Source organism: Crotalus tigris, unplaced genomic scaffold (assembly GCF_016545835.1).
Source record: "Crotalus tigris isolate CLP2741 ecotype Arizona unplaced genomic scaffold, ASM1654583v1 scf7180000018525.42219311030:4301911, whole genome shotgun sequence".
Lineage (NCBI taxonomy): Eukaryota > Metazoa > Chordata > Lepidosauria > Squamata > Viperidae > Crotalus > Crotalus tigris.
This window is the reverse complement of record NW_024097057.1, coordinates 173,002-192,422: the sequence shown is the minus strand read 5'-3', so window position 1 is coordinate 192,422 and position 19,421 is coordinate 173,002. Positions and strand designations below refer to the sequence as shown.

Genomic DNA, 19,421 nt, shown 5'->3' with positions numbered 1-19,421 from the left:
AGAAAGCCACTATTTTGGTATCGCAGGATGCAGAAAAGGCCTTTGACATGGTAACCAATTTAAGGTTTTGGAGTAGGGAATGAAGATAAGCTGTTTTTGATAAAAACAGATAAGAAAATACTTTCATCCCATACCACTGATTACTGATAAAAAAGTTTTCTAGTCCAATTAAAAGGAAATGTGTAATTCCCCAAAGATGCTATTTATGTCAATAAATACTGGACCTTTTTTTTTGTAAAAAAATTTATTTTCAATTTTACAATACATAACAATCTTACAAATACTTCAGATAAAAAATAAAACAAATTGATACACACCACATTTGGTCTTGCCCGCTCATTTCCCCCTAAACCGCATCCCACCTCAAACCAACTTATTTCTTTCCCTCTTTTTCTTCACTCACCCTCTCTCCTTCACCTCCACCTTCCTACATACTTCTCACCTTCTTCTCCTCCCTCTTGATGCGGTCCAGGGGAAATGCCCGAGCAGTTCCTCTCTCAAAATTAAAACATTATATACAATAAGACTATTTCTACTTTATCTGAACTACTTAAACTTCAACCCATAATGTGTTTTAATTTGTATTATATGGAATCATATGGACCATTGCAAGCCCAACTTGGACAGGTTTAAAAGATTAGATTAGATTAGATAACCTTTATTGTCATTTTTTTTTACTGTGGGCACAACGTCACACATCAAAAATGAAATTTAGTTGCCCGCTCTCAAAGTGAAACACATACATGACACACACCTAAAACATACTATATACAACATATGTATAGACCCACATCACATGGCAAGTCCTTTGTTCCAAGTACAGTAGGAACTCTGAAATTTAAAGCACCGATGAATTTATGCTTTCTCCAGAAGGAAATTAAAGTATCAAACTTTAATTTAAATTTAATTTAAAGTATCAAAGGTTGAAAGTGGGATAATTAGATAATATTGCTAACAGTGTTATTAATTTTGATAATAGTAAATTTAGAATGCACAAATGATTGCTGAATCATGTGGCCTTGAATTTTAAGAAATACTAAATGTTTCTTATGATTTTAAAAGCAAGTTAGTCCAACAAAAAATTATTTCTGGAAGTGACTGCATTCCTTCAACAGCTGTTTGGTATAGGGTTTCCTGCCCAAGCAGGGGGTTGGACTAGATGACCTCCAAGGTCCCTTCCAACTTTACTACTATTATTATTATTATTATTATTAAACTGGCAATGTAACAAATTTGAACAGACTTTTCATGGTGTGGTTTGGTGTTTGGTTTGGTCAAATCCAATGGAAATTCTTTCATGGTTGGTAAACTAACTTTGGGGGAAGGAAATTGAGTTTTAAATATATGAATATGCTGCTAAATTAAATTCCAGAACTCTGGAATTCATCTTATCTGAAAAGCCTTGAATATATGGTGGCTAGTCTTAGGGAAAAAATGATGATAGATGATGGTAGGTTGGCTGAATGAAAATTGTCCATTCTGCCCCTGAATTGGGGCATGATGAGAGAAGCCCAGCTGGACAAAATAGGGTTTTTTTTATTTTCAATTTATTTATTATTAGATTTGCATGCTGCCCCATCTAGGTGCTTCCAGAGGACCTTAGTTTAATTTCTTACTCCAAATTTGACTACTTTCATACCCAGGATTCTATTTTTGGTACTGTAAAAGAGAGAAAGGATCATTCTATTTTGTTCTCTTTTTTAGTTTATACCATTATTTTAGAACAAAGTAAAGTAACTTGTTTAGCATGCTATTGTGTGTCTTGAGTCAGCGTTGGCTCCCAGCAACTGCGGTTTTCTTGGCAACATTTTCGGAAGGGATCAATCCTGTCGCCACCTTCCAAGGGCAGAATGAAGGATCCAAGGTCACCCAGCTGGCTTTATGCCAAAGGCAGGACTGGATCTGCTGGTTTCTGTCCTCCGTCAGGACACCAAACAGGTTCTCTTGGTGCATTAGCTATGTTTAAAATGCACCGTGCAGGATTTGTATCCCATTTCTATTTCCACATTTAAAACTTGTTTATTCAGTTATCTTACCAGGAGAGAAAACCAGGGTAAAATAACCATTAAAATAACGTTAATAAAATAATCCCGTGCTGGGAAAATAACACCATATAGCAGTGGTGGCGAACCTATGGCACGGGTGCCAGAAGCAGCACTCAGAGCCCTCTCTGTGGGCACATGCGCCATCGCCCTAGTCCTAGGCCTTCAGCTGGGTTTTATAAAAGCTTTTTGTTTAGGCCTCTGCCACCATGTGCAAAAAAAAAAAAAAAGATTCAATCAATGGATCAATTTCAACTTCTCACAGGGAAAAAAAAGATCTTGCAAAGTTGGAATTGATTGATTGAACTTTTTAGTCCCACCCAGTCTGCTGTTACCAGCATAGCCACGCCCACCCAATGGGCCACACCCAGCCAATGGGCCACCCCCACCCGGCACCCGATGATGCATAAGTGGGTTTTGGGTTGCAGTTTGGGCACTCGGTCTCTAAAAGGTTCGCCATCACTGCCATACAGTAATCCTCAAATTACAACAGTTCACTTAGTGACTGTTCGAACTTACAAGGACACTGAGAAAAGTGACTTGTGACCATTTTTACACGACCATCATCCATCCATCCCCACGGTCATGTGATCAAAATGCGGACGTTTGGCAACTGACTCATATTTACGACGGTCGCAGCGTCTGGGGGAGTGTCACGTGATCCCCTTTTGCAACCTGACAAGCCAAGTCAATGGGGGAAGTTGGATTCACTTAACAACTGTGTCACTAACTCAGGGGTAGGCAACCTTGGCTCTTTTATGACTCATGGACTTCAACTCCCAGAATTCCTGAGCCAGCACAGCTGTGCTGGCTCAGGAATTCTGGGAGTTGAAGTCCACGAGTCATAAAAAGAGCCAAGGTTGACCTACCCCTGCACTAACTTAACAAATGATTCACTTAACAACTTGGGCAAGGAGGGTGGTCAAAGCCACTTAACAAACGTTTCCCTGTAGCAATAGAAATTTTGGGTCCGAGTTGTTAAGTTCAGGACCAGCCTGTTCAGTCTTCTATGGCAGAAACTGCTGATTTTTTCTTCCAAAGAAAGATATCAAATGCGCTGGGGGGGGGACTTCGTGGGGGGGGAGGCGGTGGCGCTTCCCTGAAAGAGCCCCCCTCCCCACCCGATGCCTTGCGAGGCAGAGCGAGCCGGGCCGCTTCCCAACCCGGCTCCCCCATCGCCCCAAACGGGAAGCGCTCCCTTCCGTCGTGGCCCAAAAGAGACGTTGAGCCAGAGGGTCTCCACGGGCACCGAGACCCCCCCCCCGCCGCCGCTGGGGTCTCTCCGCCACGCTGGTTGCTTGCACGCCCTCCCCTCCTCCCATTTACCTAACCATGGTTTGCTGAAGGTTACCTAACCATGGTTGGCTGAAGGCGGCGCCCCCCGCCCGGGAAGGCCGGCTGGGGGGGGCTCCACGGCTCCCCCCCCTCCCATTTACCTAACCATGGTTTGCTGAAGGTTACCTAACCATGGTTTGCTGAAGGCGGCGCCCCCCGCCCGGGAAAGCCGGCTGGGGGGGGGGGGCTCGGGACCCAGCTGTGCGCGGCTCCCCCCCCTCCCTAGCCCCGGCTGGTCTACAGACCCCCATTGGACAAGCCAAGGCTTAGCGGATCCCTAACCACCATCCACCCACCTGCTGGGAGGGGCGGCGGCCGGGCGGGCGGAGCCTCCGGAGCGACCCCTCCCCGGGCATCTGCCACGCCGGCCTCGCCGCCGCCTCGGCCGGATCCTCGCAAGGCGGTGACGCAGCAGCGGCGGCGGCGGCGGCGGGAGCGCAGCCTCCAGCGGCAGCCGGACAGGTAAGGCGGCAGTCGGGCCTGGCGCTCCCCTCCTCGGGGCGGCCGGAGCTGTGCCGGCGTGGGCGGACCGGGGGCGGCCGGAGCGCAGGTGGGCGCGGGAGGGATGGAGCGGCGCTGCCCCCCTTCCCCACCGCGCCGCCTTGGCGAGGTCGCTTCCCCAGCGCCGGCGGCGGTGGGGGGGGGGCAGAAGGGCCACGGCTGGGACCCCCTGGGGACCCCCTCGGGCTGGGGGGAGGCCTGGCGTTCCGAGGGTCCCACCTGCTGCTTCCTCCCTCCCAGCATCCCAGCCGGATCCCTGCGCAGCAGATCCCCGGGAGCCGCCCGCTCTCTGGGGAGCCGATCCCAGCAAAGGGGCTCCGCAGCCCAGGTCGTTGGGAACTGGGACTTGTGACCGTGTGTTTCACAGTTACGACCGTGGGATCAAAGGTCAGTCTTGGCAGCCGGTTCTTACTTACGACCCTCTGTTTCCCAAGAAGATCCCCTGTTGCGACCTTCTAGCGAGCAAAGTCACGGGGGGGGGAGAAGCAGATTCACTTAACGACCGTCTGACTAACTTACCAACTGCAGTGGTTCGCTTAACGACTGTGGCGAGGAAGGTCGTAAAACGTGGCAAAACGCACTGAACCAATGCCTTGACTTAACAAGAGAAATGTTGGGCTGAACTGAGGCCGTAAGCCGAGGATTTACCTATAGTGCTTTGGATGGACAGGGGGCGCCTTTCTCACCCGGAGCCTCTTAGAGCAGGCGTGTCTTTTCCTGGGACCGAAGACCCTTCGGAAGACAGCCGGGCCATTCCAGGCTGAGGTGCCACTGCTTCCAGGAGTTCTGGGCAGGGGTCATTTGAGGACTGCACTGGCTCAGAAGCCCTGCTCAGCCTGGGGGGGGGGGGTTCCTTTCCCACACCTTTCTGTCCCTGCAATCCACAATTCCACAATCGGCCCTCTGGAGCAAGATAGAAGTCTCCACCAGTTCCCACGTGAGCCTTTTTGCCGTATTTGAAGCAAGCAGCCTTTCTTCAAGGGCCGGTCCCAGACGTAGCTGCCCGTCTCCTGATCCTTCCCTCCTGTTCCTGTACAGGTGGTCCTCAGCTTGTGCTCACGATGGGAACCAAAATGTCTGTTGTTAAGCAAGGCAGTGATTGAGTCACACCTGACATTTTTCTAAAGCAGCGGTTCTCAACCTGTGGGTCGGGACCCCATTTGGGGTCGAACGACCATTTCACGGGGGTCGCCAAACAACGCAGTCCGCCATTTTTCCCCCCCTTTCCTTAGCTGTGCTACTCCCTTTTATTCTATTGGCTTTTGAAAGCCAATAGAATAGACTCTCTTGAACAGAGTCTAATTCTATTGGCTTTCAAAAGCCAATAGGGATTGTCCAGGCTGTCTCTGCCCTGCTGAGCCCGCCAAAAGTCCCATTCTGCAAACGGTGCTGCACCAGTTGAGTAGTCCTCGACTTATGACTGGTTGGGGGTCGCGGCATTAAAAAGGTTGAGAACCACTGTTCTAAAGGGAATCCCTGCCATTGTTAAATGAAACATGTGGTCATTAAGCAACTGTGGCTTCCCCCGTTGACTTTGCTTGCTGGAAGCCAGTTGCAGATGGCTGCCAACCGTCACGAATACCGGTCAGTTGCCAAGCGCCCAGATTTTGATCCCATGTTCGTGGGGGTGCAGTGGTGGCTGTCAGGGTGGGGGGCTAGATGTAAGTCATTTTTTCAGCGCCCTTGAACCTCAAACGGTCGCTAAACGAAGGCTTGTAAACCGAGGGATCCCTGTATGTCTGAATCCTCCTTCACAAGAGCTGCCAAAGAATATCCTGGACTTGTTATCTGCGCTCATCCACCGGATCCTGAGACAGGAGGGTTTGAAGTAGAAAATCCAAATCAGCACCCCTTCCCCATATTTCCAAGGCACGGCCGCCAGGGACTCGGCTGGAGAGAGTCGCCCTGGAGTTTACTCTGGAAATTTTGGGGAGACAACCTTCTCCTGGATCGCCCCTCACAGACCATCATGTCCAGTTAGGGCGCAGTGTTTCTCAACCTTGACAATTTTAAGGCATTGTGGACTTCAACTCCCAGAATTCCACAGCTAGCATTGCTGGCTGTGGAATTCTGGGAGTTGAAGTCCACATGCCTTAAAATGGTCAAGGTTGAGAAACACTTGAGTTAGGGGCTCTGCTAGTTTTGAGTGCCTCAAAAATGCAGGAGGCAGAGACCCTCGTCTCAGGCTTAGGGATGCGAATTCTGCATGCAGGGAGGGAGCAAAAGGAGTCACGGGGCTGGATTCACACAACCCAGTTCACCTGGGTCAAGCAGAGCTGGATCACCTGCAGGCCACTGCACTGCTCCAGAGACCCTTTCCTGTTCTGGAAGGCGTTTTTCTGGGAACTGGTTGGACCACCCCTGTTCCAGGAAGCCATCTGGGGGGGGGGGAGGAGACGACAATGACAACGACATTCCTAACTCTCCAGAAAGGGTCATCCTTGGAAGGAGACATTTTGTGCCTCCTGAAAGGGGTGTTGGTTCAGGTGGGGGCTCTCTAGCAGTGCAAGCCTGGCGGAAGAATATCCGTGTTTCCAGCCCGTTTCCAGAGACGTGTGCTGGGCATTGTCTCCTTGGCTCCCATTCAGCACAGACCGAGCAGCAGCTATTTAGAGAATCTCACAGTGTCGCTCTGACGTTCACAGACACCCTTCGTTTGCCTGTTTCATACCCAGAGGAAGATGGCGGCCTTTGCTTCTTTCTCCTTTGTAAGGACCCACCCCACTTTGCATCTTAAGAAGACAGAACTCTTGGAATAATTCTTCCAACAGGAATCCTTTATTAAGAAGAAGTGGTTGCAGGCGTGCTAGACAGGACTTGGGGTCCAAGCTCTCCCATTCAAGATTTTAAGGGGTTCCCCAGCAGTCCCACCCAATCACCCCCCCTTCCAGTGATAGTTTCATGCATCACAATTCCACCCCTTTGCTCCTTTCTTCCGTCTGGATGGAGACTTCAGATAAACTACATGAAAGGTAAATAGCCCCTTTGTTATGGTAAGGTTCTTTGGTGCTAACTACATTCTTTGAAGTTGCAATAAACACACTCAAATCCTTAGAAGTATACTGAAGGAAGTGAAGGCCATAAAGCCCCTTTGTTCTCCCCCTTCTCTCCCTCTTATGGCAGAATCCAGAGAAGGCAGAATTGGGGTTTTCTATATTTGATGATTAAAGATGAAATATAATTGGATTCTGACATCCTTCTTGGGCTTATTTTTGCCTCGAGCAGGGATTTAATCTCTTCCTGGTCTTTCTGCCAGTTGGCTCTGCCTCTCGGTGGCTGGGGGAGAGGGCCTACTTCTCCAAGATGGCGAGCCGGCGGCTTCGTTCTGGGGACCTGGCCCGCTTTTGCCAAAAGCTCAACCGGGTGAAGACTCTGCAAGATGACCTCATGGAGACCACCTTCAACCGTTGCTTGACCACAGTCGATTTGACGCTGCTGGGCATTGGCGGGATGGTGGGCTCCGGCCTTTACGTGCTCACTGGCACCATTGCTAAAGAGACAGCTGGACCGGCCATCGTGGTGTCCTTCATCGTTGCTGGCATTGCCTCTCTGCTGGCCGCCCTCTGCTATGCGGAGTTTGGGGCCCAGGTGCCCAAGACGGGCTCTGCGTACATGTTCACCTACGTCTCGGTGGGCGAGATCTGGGCCTTTCTCATAGGTTGGAACGTCATTCTGGAGTACATGATTGGTGGAGCAGCTGTTGCCAGAGCCTGGAGTGGCTACCTGGATTCCATTTTTGACCACAGGATCAAGAACTTCACAGAGGTCCATGCTGGCACTTGGCAAGTACCCTTCCTGGCCCATTATCCGGACTTCTTGGCGTCTGGCATTGTGCTCATAGCCACGGCCTTCATTTCCTTCGGGGCCCGATTCTCCTCTTGGCTCAACCACGTCTTCTCGGCCATCAGCATGGGAGTCATTCTCTTCATCCTGATAATGGGATTCATCCTGGCCAGGCCCCAGAACTGGAGTGCCAGTGAAGGAGGGTTTGCCCCATATGGTATCTCCGGGATCATGGCCGGCTCAGCCACGTGCTTCTACGCCTTTGTGGGTTTTGATGTTATTGCCACGTCCAGCGAGGAGGCCCGGAACCCGGAAAAGGCCATTCCGCGGGCCATTGCCATCTCACTGAGCCTTGCCACCGGAGCGTATATCCTTGTGTCCGTGGTGTTGACGCTGATGGTGCCCTGGCATTCGCTGGATCCTGATTCGGCCTTGGCTGACGCCTTCTACAAGAGGGGCTATTCCTGGGCAGGTTTTATTGTGGCCGCCGGTTCCATTTGTGGTAAGTTCCCTTATGCCTGGGTCACCGATACCTTCTGGCTGACACCTTGGGTGCCCTTTCTCCAGTCTTTCTCCTAATGTGGTCTTACCAAAGTTGGCTCCTCCAAAAGGGCTGGCACAGGATTCAGGGGGCTGGTAGGAGAGGCCAGGAGATGGTCCCTTGTAGGCCAGGACCGAGCACTGCCTGGGGAAGTTGGCCAACACAACACAAGAGATGATGCAAAGACGCAGTATAGCTGTGCCTCATCCTAAATGGGTAGGTTGGGACCTGTGATTAAACATAACGGAAAGGCACCAAGTTAGAGAACACTCCCTGCATGCTAGTCCACTTAAAAACAACCCGAAGCAAGAAAGGAAAGACTAGCAAGGAGTTTACGCACGTGTGAAAAGTTGTTTGTGTCCCTCTCTTTCAAGTTAGCATTCAGAATTACCATGGTTGGAGGTTGGGGCATTCGGGTTTAAAAAAAGGAAGTAGCATGTGTGTCAACCGTCCCGCTCTGTCATCTAGCAAAGAAAGACTCCTGGCCATTTGCTTCTGCCAAGAGTCTACTTTACTGAAACTTAAGTGGTTACAGAAGTAGCATAAGCTGAATCTCAGGTTTCCCGTGCAAAGAACACGAAGTAAATGTTCCTCTCCCCCCTCCCCCACCCTCCCCTGGTTATTTGCAAATGTCCAATCAGGTGCTTGTATATTGTTCAGCTCTGCATGTCAATAGTTGATGTTGGCTGGCTGAAGCTTCTCACACTGCTCAGCTGGACTTCCGTCCTTTCCCTTTTTTCCTTACACTCCAGTCTTTCCCCCTCCCTCTCCCTCTCCCGTTGCTAGTGTCAGGCTGTCAGCTCATGAAGCTTAGACAGGAGAGATGCAGGCTTGGCAGTGTGGGAGGTGTAGGCATTGGGTACAGGGCAGTGATGGCGAACCTTTTAGAGACCGAGTGCCCAAACTGCAACCCAAAACCCACTTATTTATTGCCGGGTGCCAGGTGGGCATGGCCCACTGGGTGGGTGTGGCTGTGGTGGTCATGGCAGAATGGGTGGGTATGGCCAAGGTGGGCATGGTCACCTCAATGTTGCTTGTGGGCAGGGACTCTTTTTTTTTCTTGTAAAAATTTTTTTATTTTCAATTTTACAATACATAACGATCTTACAAATACTTCAGATAAAAAACAAAACAAATTGATACATGCCACATTCGGTCTTGCCCGCCCATTTCCCCCCAAACCGCATCTCACCTCAAACCAACTTACTTCTTTCCCTCTTTTTCTTCACTCACCCTCTCTCCTCCTTCACCTCCACCTTCCTACTTACTTCTCACCTTCCTCTCCTCCCTCTTGATGCGGTCCAGGGGGAATGCCCGAGCAGTTCCTCTCTCAAAATTAAAACATTAATATTATATACAATAAGACTATTTCTACTTTATCTGAACTACTTAAACTTCAACTCATCCACCCCCCACCCCCCACCCACCGACTTCCCAGAGCAAAATACAGGATTATACAAACACATTAAACATAATCTATTTAAGTTTACTAATTGTACAATAAACAAAATCATAAAAACCTTTAACTCTCTTCAAACTTTAGTGGGCAGGGACCTCTGGGGGGCGGACACAGGAGTTCAGCGGAGGCCAGCCGTGCTGGGATGCATCCAACCTTGTGGGACCTCAACAAGTTAGCGGACAGCTGCTTGAAGAGGGGTGTTTGCCATCTCCGGGGCATAGCGCGCGTGCCCACAGAGAGGGCTCTGAGTGCCGCCTCTGGCACGCGTGCCATAGGTTCCCACCAGTGATATAGGGTCTCTTGCTTGAGCAGGAGGTTGAACTAGAAGACCTCCAAAGTCCCTTCCAGCTCTGTTATTCTATATTCCGTATGCGAGAGGAGTGAGACAAATTCCTGAGGGACCCGGGTCTCAGCAGCTTTTGATGGCTGCTTGCTCCTCCTGAAGCATCAATGTAAGGATCCACCCCACTTTGCATCTTAAGAAGACAGAACTCTTGGAATAGTTCTTCCAACAGGCATCCTTTATTAAGAGAAAATGGTTGCAGGCGTTCTAGACAGGGCTTGGGGTCCAAGCTCTCCCATTCAAGGTTTTAAGGGGTTCCCCAATAGTTCCACCCAATCACCCCCTTCTTCCAGCGACAGTCTCAGGCATTACACTCCCACCCCCTTTTCCTTTCTGCCGGCTGGAGGGAGACTTCAGAGAAAACTACATGAAAGGTAAATAGCCTCCTTTGTTATGATAAGGCCTTTTGGTGCTATCCACATTCAATCCTTTTGAAGTTGTACCGAAGGAAGTGAGGGCCATAAAGCCCCTTTGTTCACCCCCCTCTCTTTCTTGTATGGCAGAATCCAGAGAGGGCAGAAATGGGGTTTTCTATAATTGATAACTGGAGATGAAGTATAATTGGATTCTGACAATCAGCAGCAATCTTGGCTGGCAGCAGAGAGAAGCCACCTTGCTTCCACACAGCTTGCAAGACCTGTTGGGTGGCCACTGAGGAACCCAGAATACCGGTTGGATGAGTCCCTGGTCAGGTCCACCCTGGGGGGAGGGCTCTTCTTTTATGCTAGCTTTCCTAGCTTTTTCTTCTGCTGTCCTCCCAGTGTCCAATGGTGTAGAAGGAGGGTGCTGTCCACTCCCAAAAAAAGACAGCAAGATTCGCTGGCCTAGAGCAGGGGTAGGCCACCTCGGCTCTTTTATGACTCGTGGACTTCAACTCCCAGAATTCCTGAGCCAGCCATGCTGAGGGGAAAGGGAGAGATTTCCAAGCTGAGCCATGCTGGCTCAGGAATTCTGGGAGTTGAAGTCCACGAGTCATGAAGGGATCAAAGTTTTCCCCATGCTGGCTCAGGAATTCTGGGAGTTGAAGTCCATGATCATAAAAGAGCCAAGGTTGCCTATCTATGGCCTAGGCCGCTTTATGACTCGTGGACTTCAACTCCCAGAATTTCTGAGCCAGCCTTGCTGAGGGGAAAGGGAGAGGTTTCCAAGCTGAGCCAGGCTGGCTCAGGAATTCTGGGAATTGAAGTCCACGAGTCATAAAAGAGCCGAGGTTGCCTACCCCTGTTCAAATGCCTGAATTTTGATCATGTGACCATGAGGGAAAAATATCTAAATATTTAAACCAGAGGTCTTCAAACTTAGCCCTTTTATGACTGGTGGACTTCAACTCCCAGAATTCCTGAGCCAGCCTGGCTCAGCTTGGAAACCTCTCCCTTTCCCCTCAGCATGGCTGGCTCAGGAATTCTGGGAGTTGAAGTCCACGAGTCACAAAAGAGCCAAGGTTGCCTACCCCTGGCCCAGAGACTGGTCTTCTGCAGAAAAGGGGCTCCCTGCAGGTACCACCACCTTCTCCAACACTCCCCAGTCCTCTCGGAGGCACCTTGTGACCCCAAGCTTGTCTTTTGTCTCTCCTCCACCTCAGCCATGAACACAGTTCTTCTCAGCAACCTCTTCTCCTTGCCTCGGATTGTCTACGCCATGGCAGAGGACGGGCTCTTTTTCCAGGTGTTTGCCCGCGTTCACCCACGCACACAGGTGCCCGTGGTGGCTATCGTGGTGTTTGGCTTCCTCATGTCTGTCCTCTCGCTCATCTTTGACCTGGAGGCCCTGGTCCAGTTCCTGTCCATTGGCACACTCCTGGCCTACACCTTTGTCGCAGCCAGCGTGATCATCCTGCGCTTCCAGCAAGGCAAGACTGGAGCCCACGAAGCCCCTGGGAGAACCGAGGCCATCCCAACACCAGATGAGGCCGCGGGCACCACCGAACCCAAGGAATACGAGTCTTTCTCAGATAAGCTGCAGCTGGTGGGCAAAGAGAAAGCGGGGAGCTTGCGTGAACCAGGGCAGCTGAAGGCAGCCTTTGAACCCTACCTGGAGTTCCTCAGTGGTTTCTACCCTGGCGAAGTGGTCGGCGTGTCCGTGGTCGTCCTCATGGTGTCAGCCCTCTGCTTGACATCCATCCTGGTCTTTGGGAAGACACAGCTCCACCTGCCCACCTGGAGTTACACCTTGCTCATCCTGCTCTCCAGCCTGGCTTTCACAGGCAGCCTTGTCCTCATTGGCGTCCATGAGCAGAAGCAGGCCACCCAGACGTTCCAGGTGAGGGAAGCTGGCAGTTTCAATGCTCTGATGCAGAGTTGGTGGGTGTCTCCTGGGGGGGCAAATGCATCCCCTTCCCCAAACACAGCTAGGCCAGAGCAGACCGGATGACCAGGCTGGTTGTCCATGTTGAAACTGCAAGGAACTATGTTCTCAAATTGGGCTGTGGCCACCTGCAGAGTTGGGGGGACAAGTCCTTCAGTCCAGCAAGCAGAGATTGGGAGGCTTCCCTGGTTGACAAGGCCCCAGTGCTTATGGGTGGGTCCTAACATTGCATTAAGCCATGATTGATTATGTGCTACCAAATCCTTTGGTGACCACACAGGTAGGTTTTCTCCACGAAAATGAGTAATGTGGTTTAGTTTTAGGAGAGCATGTTGTGCGAACACTCTATCCACAGTGCAGCTTCAGTTTTCCCCAAAGTAGGTCCTTCAGCACTTCCTTTGGAGTTCCTCACTGCACTTTCTGCAAACAAGGTTTTTATCTCTCTCAGGAAACCAAACCTCATTGTTTGCCAGACCGTGATGGCTCAAATATTAGTACCGCTTTATAAAACCCTAGTAAGGCCACACCTGGAATACTGCAGCCAGTTTTGGTCACCATATCACAAAAAAGAGGTTGAGAGTTTGGAAAAAGTTCAGTGAAGAGCAACTAAGGCGATCCAAGGCCTGGAGACCAAAACATACGAAGAAGGGCTACGGGACTTGGGTTTGGCTAGTCTAAAGAAAAGAAAGGGGAGACATGATAGCAGTGTTCCAGTATCTGAGGGGCTGCCACAAAGAAGAGGGGTCAAACCAATTCTCCAAAGCACCAGAGAGAAGGACGAGAAACAATGGTTAGAAACTGATCAAAGAGAGAAGCAACCTGGAATTAAGGAGAAACTTCCTAACAGTGAGGACAATTAACCTGTGGAACAGCTTGCCACCAGAAATTGTAGACGCTCCATCACTGGAGGTTTTTAAGAAGAGACTGGACAATCACTTGTCTGAGATGGTATAGGTTCTCCTGCATGAGTGGGGGGCTGGACTAGAAGGCCTCCAAGGTCCCTTCCAGCTCTAATCTATTCTAAATCCTATTCCAGGAGGAGTCCTTTAGGCATCAAAGCCCTTTTGCACATCTGTTGGGAGCTGAGCAGCAGCCCCACGGTGTTCGTGTCTCCCATGCAGTTCTAACCAGTCTGCTGGTCCTCTGCCAGTAATGTGCTGCAGCTGCCACAACAGCCAATGCAACCCTAGGCTGATCAATAGAGAGCTAGCCTCAGGATGACGTGTGAAGTTAACATTTAATGCTGCTCTGGCAAGACCACACTTGGAATACGGCATCCACTTCTGATCACCACAATGCAAAACAGACACCGAGACCTAGAAAAAGTGTAGAGAAGAGCAACAAAGATGATAAGGGGGTCGGAAGGATAAACCATAAGATGAATGAAGGCGAATATACATGTCCCAGGATAATGTTGCAGGATCCAATCTAGGTCGGTCACTGGGGCGCACCCTCGTGTCACACAGAGAAGTTCGCTGAGGATGGGATCCAGCATGACTCCAAAAGCTCAGAAGACAAAATCTCTGATCCAGATTGGATCCAGTACTACGTATGTCTAGATCTAACAAAAAGAAGAATTAGGTGGGACATGATAGCTGTCATAGAGAAGTGGGGGTCATTGTTCAAAACACCTGAGGGTTGTGTCCCTTCTTCTCGCCCCCCCCCCCCAGCACTTGGGAACACCTGAGCTCGCCAAAGAAAGATCCAACCTAGAATTAAGGAGAAATTTCCTGACAGTGAGAAGAATCAATCAATGGGACATCTTATCTCCAGAAGTTCTGGGCGCTCCATGACTGGAAGTCTTGAATAGAAAATAGAATAGAATAGAGTGGAATAGAGTAGAGTGGAATACAGAATAGAATAGAAATAGAAATAGAATAGAATAGAATAGAATAGAATAGAATAGAATAGAAGAGAAGAGAAGAGAAGAGAAGAGAATAGAATAGAATAGAGCTGGAAGGGACCTTGGAGGTCTTCTAGTCCAGCCTCTGCTCAAGCAGGAGAACCTATATCATCTCAGACAGGTGAATGTCCAGTCTCTTCTTAAAAACCTCCAGTGATGGAGCACCCACGATTTCTGGTGGCCAGCTGTTCCACTGGTTAATTGTCCTCACTGTCAGGAAGTTTCTCCTTAAATCCAGGTTGCTTCTCTCCTTGATCAGTTTCCCATCATTGTTTCTTGTCCTTCCCTCTGGTGCTTTGGAGAATAGTTTGACCCCCTCCTGTTTGTGGCAACCATTTCTCTGTGAAGGAATAAGAGCTTCTGCCTTGCACAGGGGCTTTGACTCAAGGCCCCTCCCAGCCCTGGGATTCTATGATCCATGCCCTCCTTCCCTTCCAGCTTCCGCTGGTGCCGCTGACGCCTGCCCTGAGTATTTTCATCAACCTCTTCCTCATGCTGAAGCTCAGCTACATGACCTGGCTGCGTTTCTCCATCTGGTTGGTGGCAGGTAAGTTTTAAGAGGGCTACAAAATGGCACACCTGGAACGGGGCATCTGAAGAAATATAGGAAGGTGGAGTAAACCTGGGATGCTGACTGGAACAGGGGTTGCATCCCAAGCAGTCCAGGCAGGGACATTTGCAAGGAGGTCACAGAGGTTAAGGGGACTGTCGTGACTGTATAACAGAGTCCCCCAATCTGAAGTCCATGAGTCATAAAGCGGCCTAGGCCTAGGCCAGAAGTAGGTAACCTTGGCCCTTTTATGACTCGTGGATTTCAACTCCCAGAATTCCTGAGCCAGCTTGGCTCAGCTTGGAAACTCTCCCTTTCCCCTCAGCGTGGCTGGCTCAGGAATTCTGGGAGTTGAAGTTCACCAGTCATAAAAGAGCCAAGGTGGCCTACCCCTGATCTAAACTCATCAAATCATGATCTAGATCAGGGTGGGGAACCTTGGCTCTTTCATGATGTATGGACTTCAACTCCCAGAATTCCTGAGCCAGCCTGGCTCAGCTTGGAAACCTCTCCCTTTCCCCTCAGCATGGCTGGCTCAGGAATTCTGAGAGTTGAAGTCCACAAGTCATAAAAGAGCCAAGGTGGCCTACCCCTGATTTAAACTCATCAAATCATGATCTAGATCAGGGTGGGGAATCTTGGCTCTTTCATGACGTATGGACTTCAACTCCCAGAATTCCTGAGCCAGCCTGGCTCAGCTTGGAAACCTCTCCCTTTCCCCTCAGCATGGCTGGCTCAGGAATTCTGGGAGTTGAAGTCCACAAGTCATAAAGAGGCCATAGTTCCCCCATGCTGGCTCAGGAATTCTGGGAGTTGAAGTCCCCAAGTCATGAAGGGGCTCCCTCCTAGTCCAGGGGTAGGCAACCTTGGCTCTTTTATGACTGGTGGACTTCAACTCCCAGAATTCCTGAGCCGGCATGGCTCAGCTTGGAAACCTCTCCCTTTCCCCTCAGCATGGCTGGCTCAGGAATTCTGGGAGTTGAAGTCCATGAGTCATAAAAGAGCCAAGGTTGCCTACCCCTGATCTAGTCAGAGCTGAAGAAGCTTCTTGGATGAGAAGCAAAACGTCTTTGAAAGAAAAACAAGGAAGTCCAATTGCCTCCAGAAAAAAAAAGCACCTTTGGGACAACCTTAAGCTTTGATTATGAATTAGCCAGGAAAGATGGTTCTGCAAGGTGGGATTGAAGGGGGCCCCGCCATCTTCCGTGGGGCCCCTTGAACAGTCGAGGGACGCAGCCCCCTTGCAGCTCCTTTCCGGGTTCAGGATGGGGGCTGACCTGGCCCTTCCCCTTCTTCGCTCTCCTTCCAGGCCTGCTGGTCTACTTCAGCTACGGCATCTGGCACAGCAAAGAGAACCTGCGGGACTCCCCGACACAGGACGTCCGAGCCCGATACGTGGTCTTCCCTAGCAGCAGCCTGGAGGAGACGGTGCAGCCCGTGCAGCCCAGGACGGAGCCAGCCCAGGGCCTGACGGAAGCCCAGGACAGTGGTGAAGAAGCCAAGAGATGACCTGGGAAGGTCCAGCAGAGGCCACGCGTCCCTCGCCCCTGTCCCTCCCGTTGCTGTCCGGTCTGGGCAGAGAAGAGCTCAGGCAGGAGGGGGGGAGGTCGCCCCACTGCTCCTCTCTTTACCTGGCCCCGCGTCTCTTGACTGGAAGACTGGACTCTTCCTGTTGCCGGACACCCTTGAGGAACGTCTCCTTCGCTTGCGTCCCGTGTTGCAGCCCAGCTAAACCGCCCTCTGCCAGCAAAGGGGGTCCCGTCCCCCGCTTTGTGCCGTCCACTTGCTCCCCTCCCGTTCCTCTCGGACCTGCCCTCCAAAAGGCAGTGCCTGGCCTGCCATTTCAGCACCTTGATCCTCAGTGGACGAAGGCAGGGTGCGCTGTGTACCCCGGGATGCTGCCCCTCGGATGGGGGTCCTGCAGCCCAGGACGGGGACAAGGACTGTTCAGAAGGACAGCGTGACTCTGAGACGAGCCGACTTTGCCGTTTCTGTCTGTCTCGAACACGGTGCCCGGGCACAATCGAAGGCGACCTGGGCACACCAAGATCCCGAGCATTTCCTGTCTCGCACAGATGCTGGGCTGGGGTGACCGCAGGACAGGATGTTCAGGGCTTTGGCCATTCTGGAACAGAGCAGGTGTGAAAAGTATGGTAAGCACACTTCCTCCTGCACACGCCTGGCCCTGGGATGCTTCTTAGATGCCAGGGGGGCAGCCTGGGGAGGGGGGGGTAGCACAATTGACTGAGAGGAAGCAAGAGGCCACTAATTGCAGCAAGGCATTGTCTGCCGGTTGGCCACAGCAGGAGCCAACCCAAGGCTGGTCAAGAAAGTCAACATGGCAGCCTCAACCAGACAACAAGAGCCCCATCCTCCAACTGTGGTATGGCCATCTTGATTTTTTTTTGACTCTCTCTCTCTCTTCTCCCCCTGGACAGCCCTAGAGCAGCGGTCCCCAACCTTTCCAGCCTTCTGGACCAGTGGGGGGCTGGAGGGGATGGTTGTGTGTAAGCAGCGCGTGCTTGCCCACCGCTTTTGCAACCCAGTTCCAAATAAGCCGCAGCCCGGTAGTGGCCGTGGCCCGGGTAGTGGACCCCTGCCCTAGAGCAGTGGTTCTCAACCTTTTTAATGCCGCGACCCCCAACTGGTCGTAAGTCGAGGACTACTCAACCGGTCGTAAGTCGAGGACTACTCAACTGGTGCAGCACCGTTTGCAGACTGGGACTTTTGGCGGGCTCAGCAGGGCAGAGACAGCCTGGACAATTCCTATTGGCTTTTGAAAGCCAATAGAATTAGACTCTATTCAAGAGAGTCTATTCTATTGGCTTTCAAAAGCCAACAGAATAAAAGGGAGTAGCACAGCTAAGGAAAAGGGAAAAATGGTGGACTGCGTTGTTTGGCGACCCCCGTGAAATGGTCGTTCGACCCCAAATGGGGTCCCGACCCACAGGTTGAGAACCACTGTTCTAGAGCAAAGCAGCCCCTTGCCCCGATGTGGAGATAAATGGTGGAGGGAGATGGATGGGGAAGAAGACCAAGGCTGGACTCCCCAGAAACACAAGGCAGAGATTCTGGCGGGTACCTCCGCTTGTGTCCTCGGGATGAAGCTGGGAAAGGAGAACCAAGGCTATCTTGGTTTGCCAGATATCCCGAATGACCCAATGATAGGTTGGTGCAACATTCTAAATCACACACAACCAACACACACACAAAGATCTCATTGCTAACATTTTCCCAGCTGGGCCTGTGGGGGAGATATAGCTTGTAATTGGCTTGGCTTGGCATGCTGTGTGAACACAGCCTCTCTGCTGGTTCTGTTCTTCCCACGTGTTGTGAGAACGAGGCTCTTTCTTGCCCTGGAACTCTGCTGGTTGGAAGCCGTACAGGAAGGTGCTTCAACTACCCGGAGCTGCCTTCCTCTCACGGGGTTGCAAGGGGGCTGCCCTCACCCAAGAGCCGGCACTGCCTGGAGGGGGTACAGAGCAGGTAGGCGTGGTGGACCCTCTCCAGTGAGAAGGGGCTGCCTCTGGGTCCAGGAAGGAGGGATTGGAGCAGGGTGGAAGCAACATTTGGGGAAAGTTGCAATGGGTGGAGAAGTCAAATTTCATTTTTGGACAATAATGCAGAGCAGGGGTAGTCAACCTTGGCTCTTTTATGACTCGTGGACTTCAACTCCCAGAATTCCTGAGCCAGCACAGCTGGCTCAGGAATTCTGGGAGTTGAAGTCCACGAGTCATAAAAGAGCCAAGGTTGACTACCCTTGATGTAGAGGAAGATCCTGCTTCGATTTTTGCAGCTTTCCTCGCTGGGTTTGTCCTGCTTGGCAGCCTCATTCCCTTTTTCCATTGCGTACTTCCTCTGCTTCCTGCTTAACTGTGTGGTGTGTGTGTGTGTGGCTGCCCTGGCCACATCCTTTTCCTTTCGTGTGGTGACTTGTGTGCAATGGCATTTGGCCAAGGAGCCAACCAACGATAAAGACTTGTTTCTGCTGGGCTGTTGAGTTACTCAAGTGATGTTGTGCAGGTTGTTCCAGCCAGGATTGTAGTGTGCGGGCAGCCTAAAGCCCTGCCTTGTCGCTCCCCAGTTGTAAATGACAAAAAAGGGACCGGTGTTAAATATGGGAGGAACAACCATCTCGAGTGTTAATTCCGTATCAATTTCAGCTTTCTTAAAGCAGGCGCATGGCTTGCCCCAGCTCTACCTCTTTGGGGGAGTGCGTCCTTGGCACATCACACCAAAGACGAGGGCAAGACCTTGTGCCCACCGCTCACCTCAAGTCCCTTTGCTCAGAGGGGCCTCAAGGCTGAGCGTTAACACAAATGTGAGTCTCCATTCCTTCTGCTGGATGACCCCACAACAGTCATCACAAGAAGTTTAATAGGTTGCATTTAAGTACGAAACTTTTTAAAGGATCCAGCTTCTGTATAAAATCAAAACGCACGAATAGAATAGACTTGTTTTGAAAAAGATCACCCCATTCTTTCTACAAAACGGTGGCTTCTGATAAAATCTTTCCATAAGCTTGTCTTGCAGAGTTATCACACCCACCTGGTGGCATTCAAAGGACTGTAGCACACTGAGCATCAAACGCCTTTCTCCCATGCGTCCTTCCAGCCTTCAAACCCCAAGAAATATTTAAAAACTGTAGGGGACTAGCTGG

At 50.8% G+C, this 19,421-nt stretch overlaps 1 protein-coding gene across 4 annotated transcripts; it reads left to right on the top strand.

Moving 5' to 3' along the window:
- The first annotated feature begins 3,614 nt into the window (after nt 1-3,614).
- On the top strand, nt 3,615-17,477 carry SLC7A4 (solute carrier family 7 member 4). Of its 4 annotated transcripts, XM_039353461.1 has the most exons (6): nt 3,615-3,839; nt 4,119-4,265; nt 7,135-8,163; nt 11,587-12,263; nt 14,650-14,758; nt 16,071-17,477. In XM_039353461.1, exons 3-6 carry the CDS (start codon nt 7,182-7,184, stop codon nt 16,268-16,270), a joined length of 1,968 nt encoding a protein of 655 aa, XP_039209395.1. In that variant the 5' UTR covers nt 3,615-3,839; nt 4,119-4,265; nt 7,135-7,181; the 3' UTR covers nt 16,271-17,477. The 4 variants fall into 4 exon arrangements, with proteins under 4 accessions (XP_039209395.1, XP_039209393.1, XP_039209391.1 ...); XM_039353459.1 differs by lacking the exon at nt 4,119-4,265; XM_039353457.1 differs by lacking the exon at nt 4,119-4,265 and having other exon boundaries at nt 7,104-8,163.
- Nucleotides 17,478-19,421: the final 1,944 nt, after the last annotated feature.

Excerpts from the sequence above, each read along its gene's own strand:
- SLC7A4 (XM_039353459.1), top strand. The coding sequence starts at position 7,182 with ATGGCGAGCCGGCGGCTTCGTTCTGGGGACCTGGCCCGCTTTTGCCAA. Across the intron at positions 12,264-14,649 it reads AGGCCACCCAGACGTTCCAG|CTTCCGCTGGTGCCGCTGAC; the intron begins GTGAGGGAAGCT and ends CTTCCCTTCCAG. Across the intron at positions 14,759-16,070 it reads CTCCATCTGGTTGGTGGCAG|GCCTGCTGGTCTACTTCAGC; the intron begins GTAAGTTTTAAG and ends CTCTCCTTCCAG.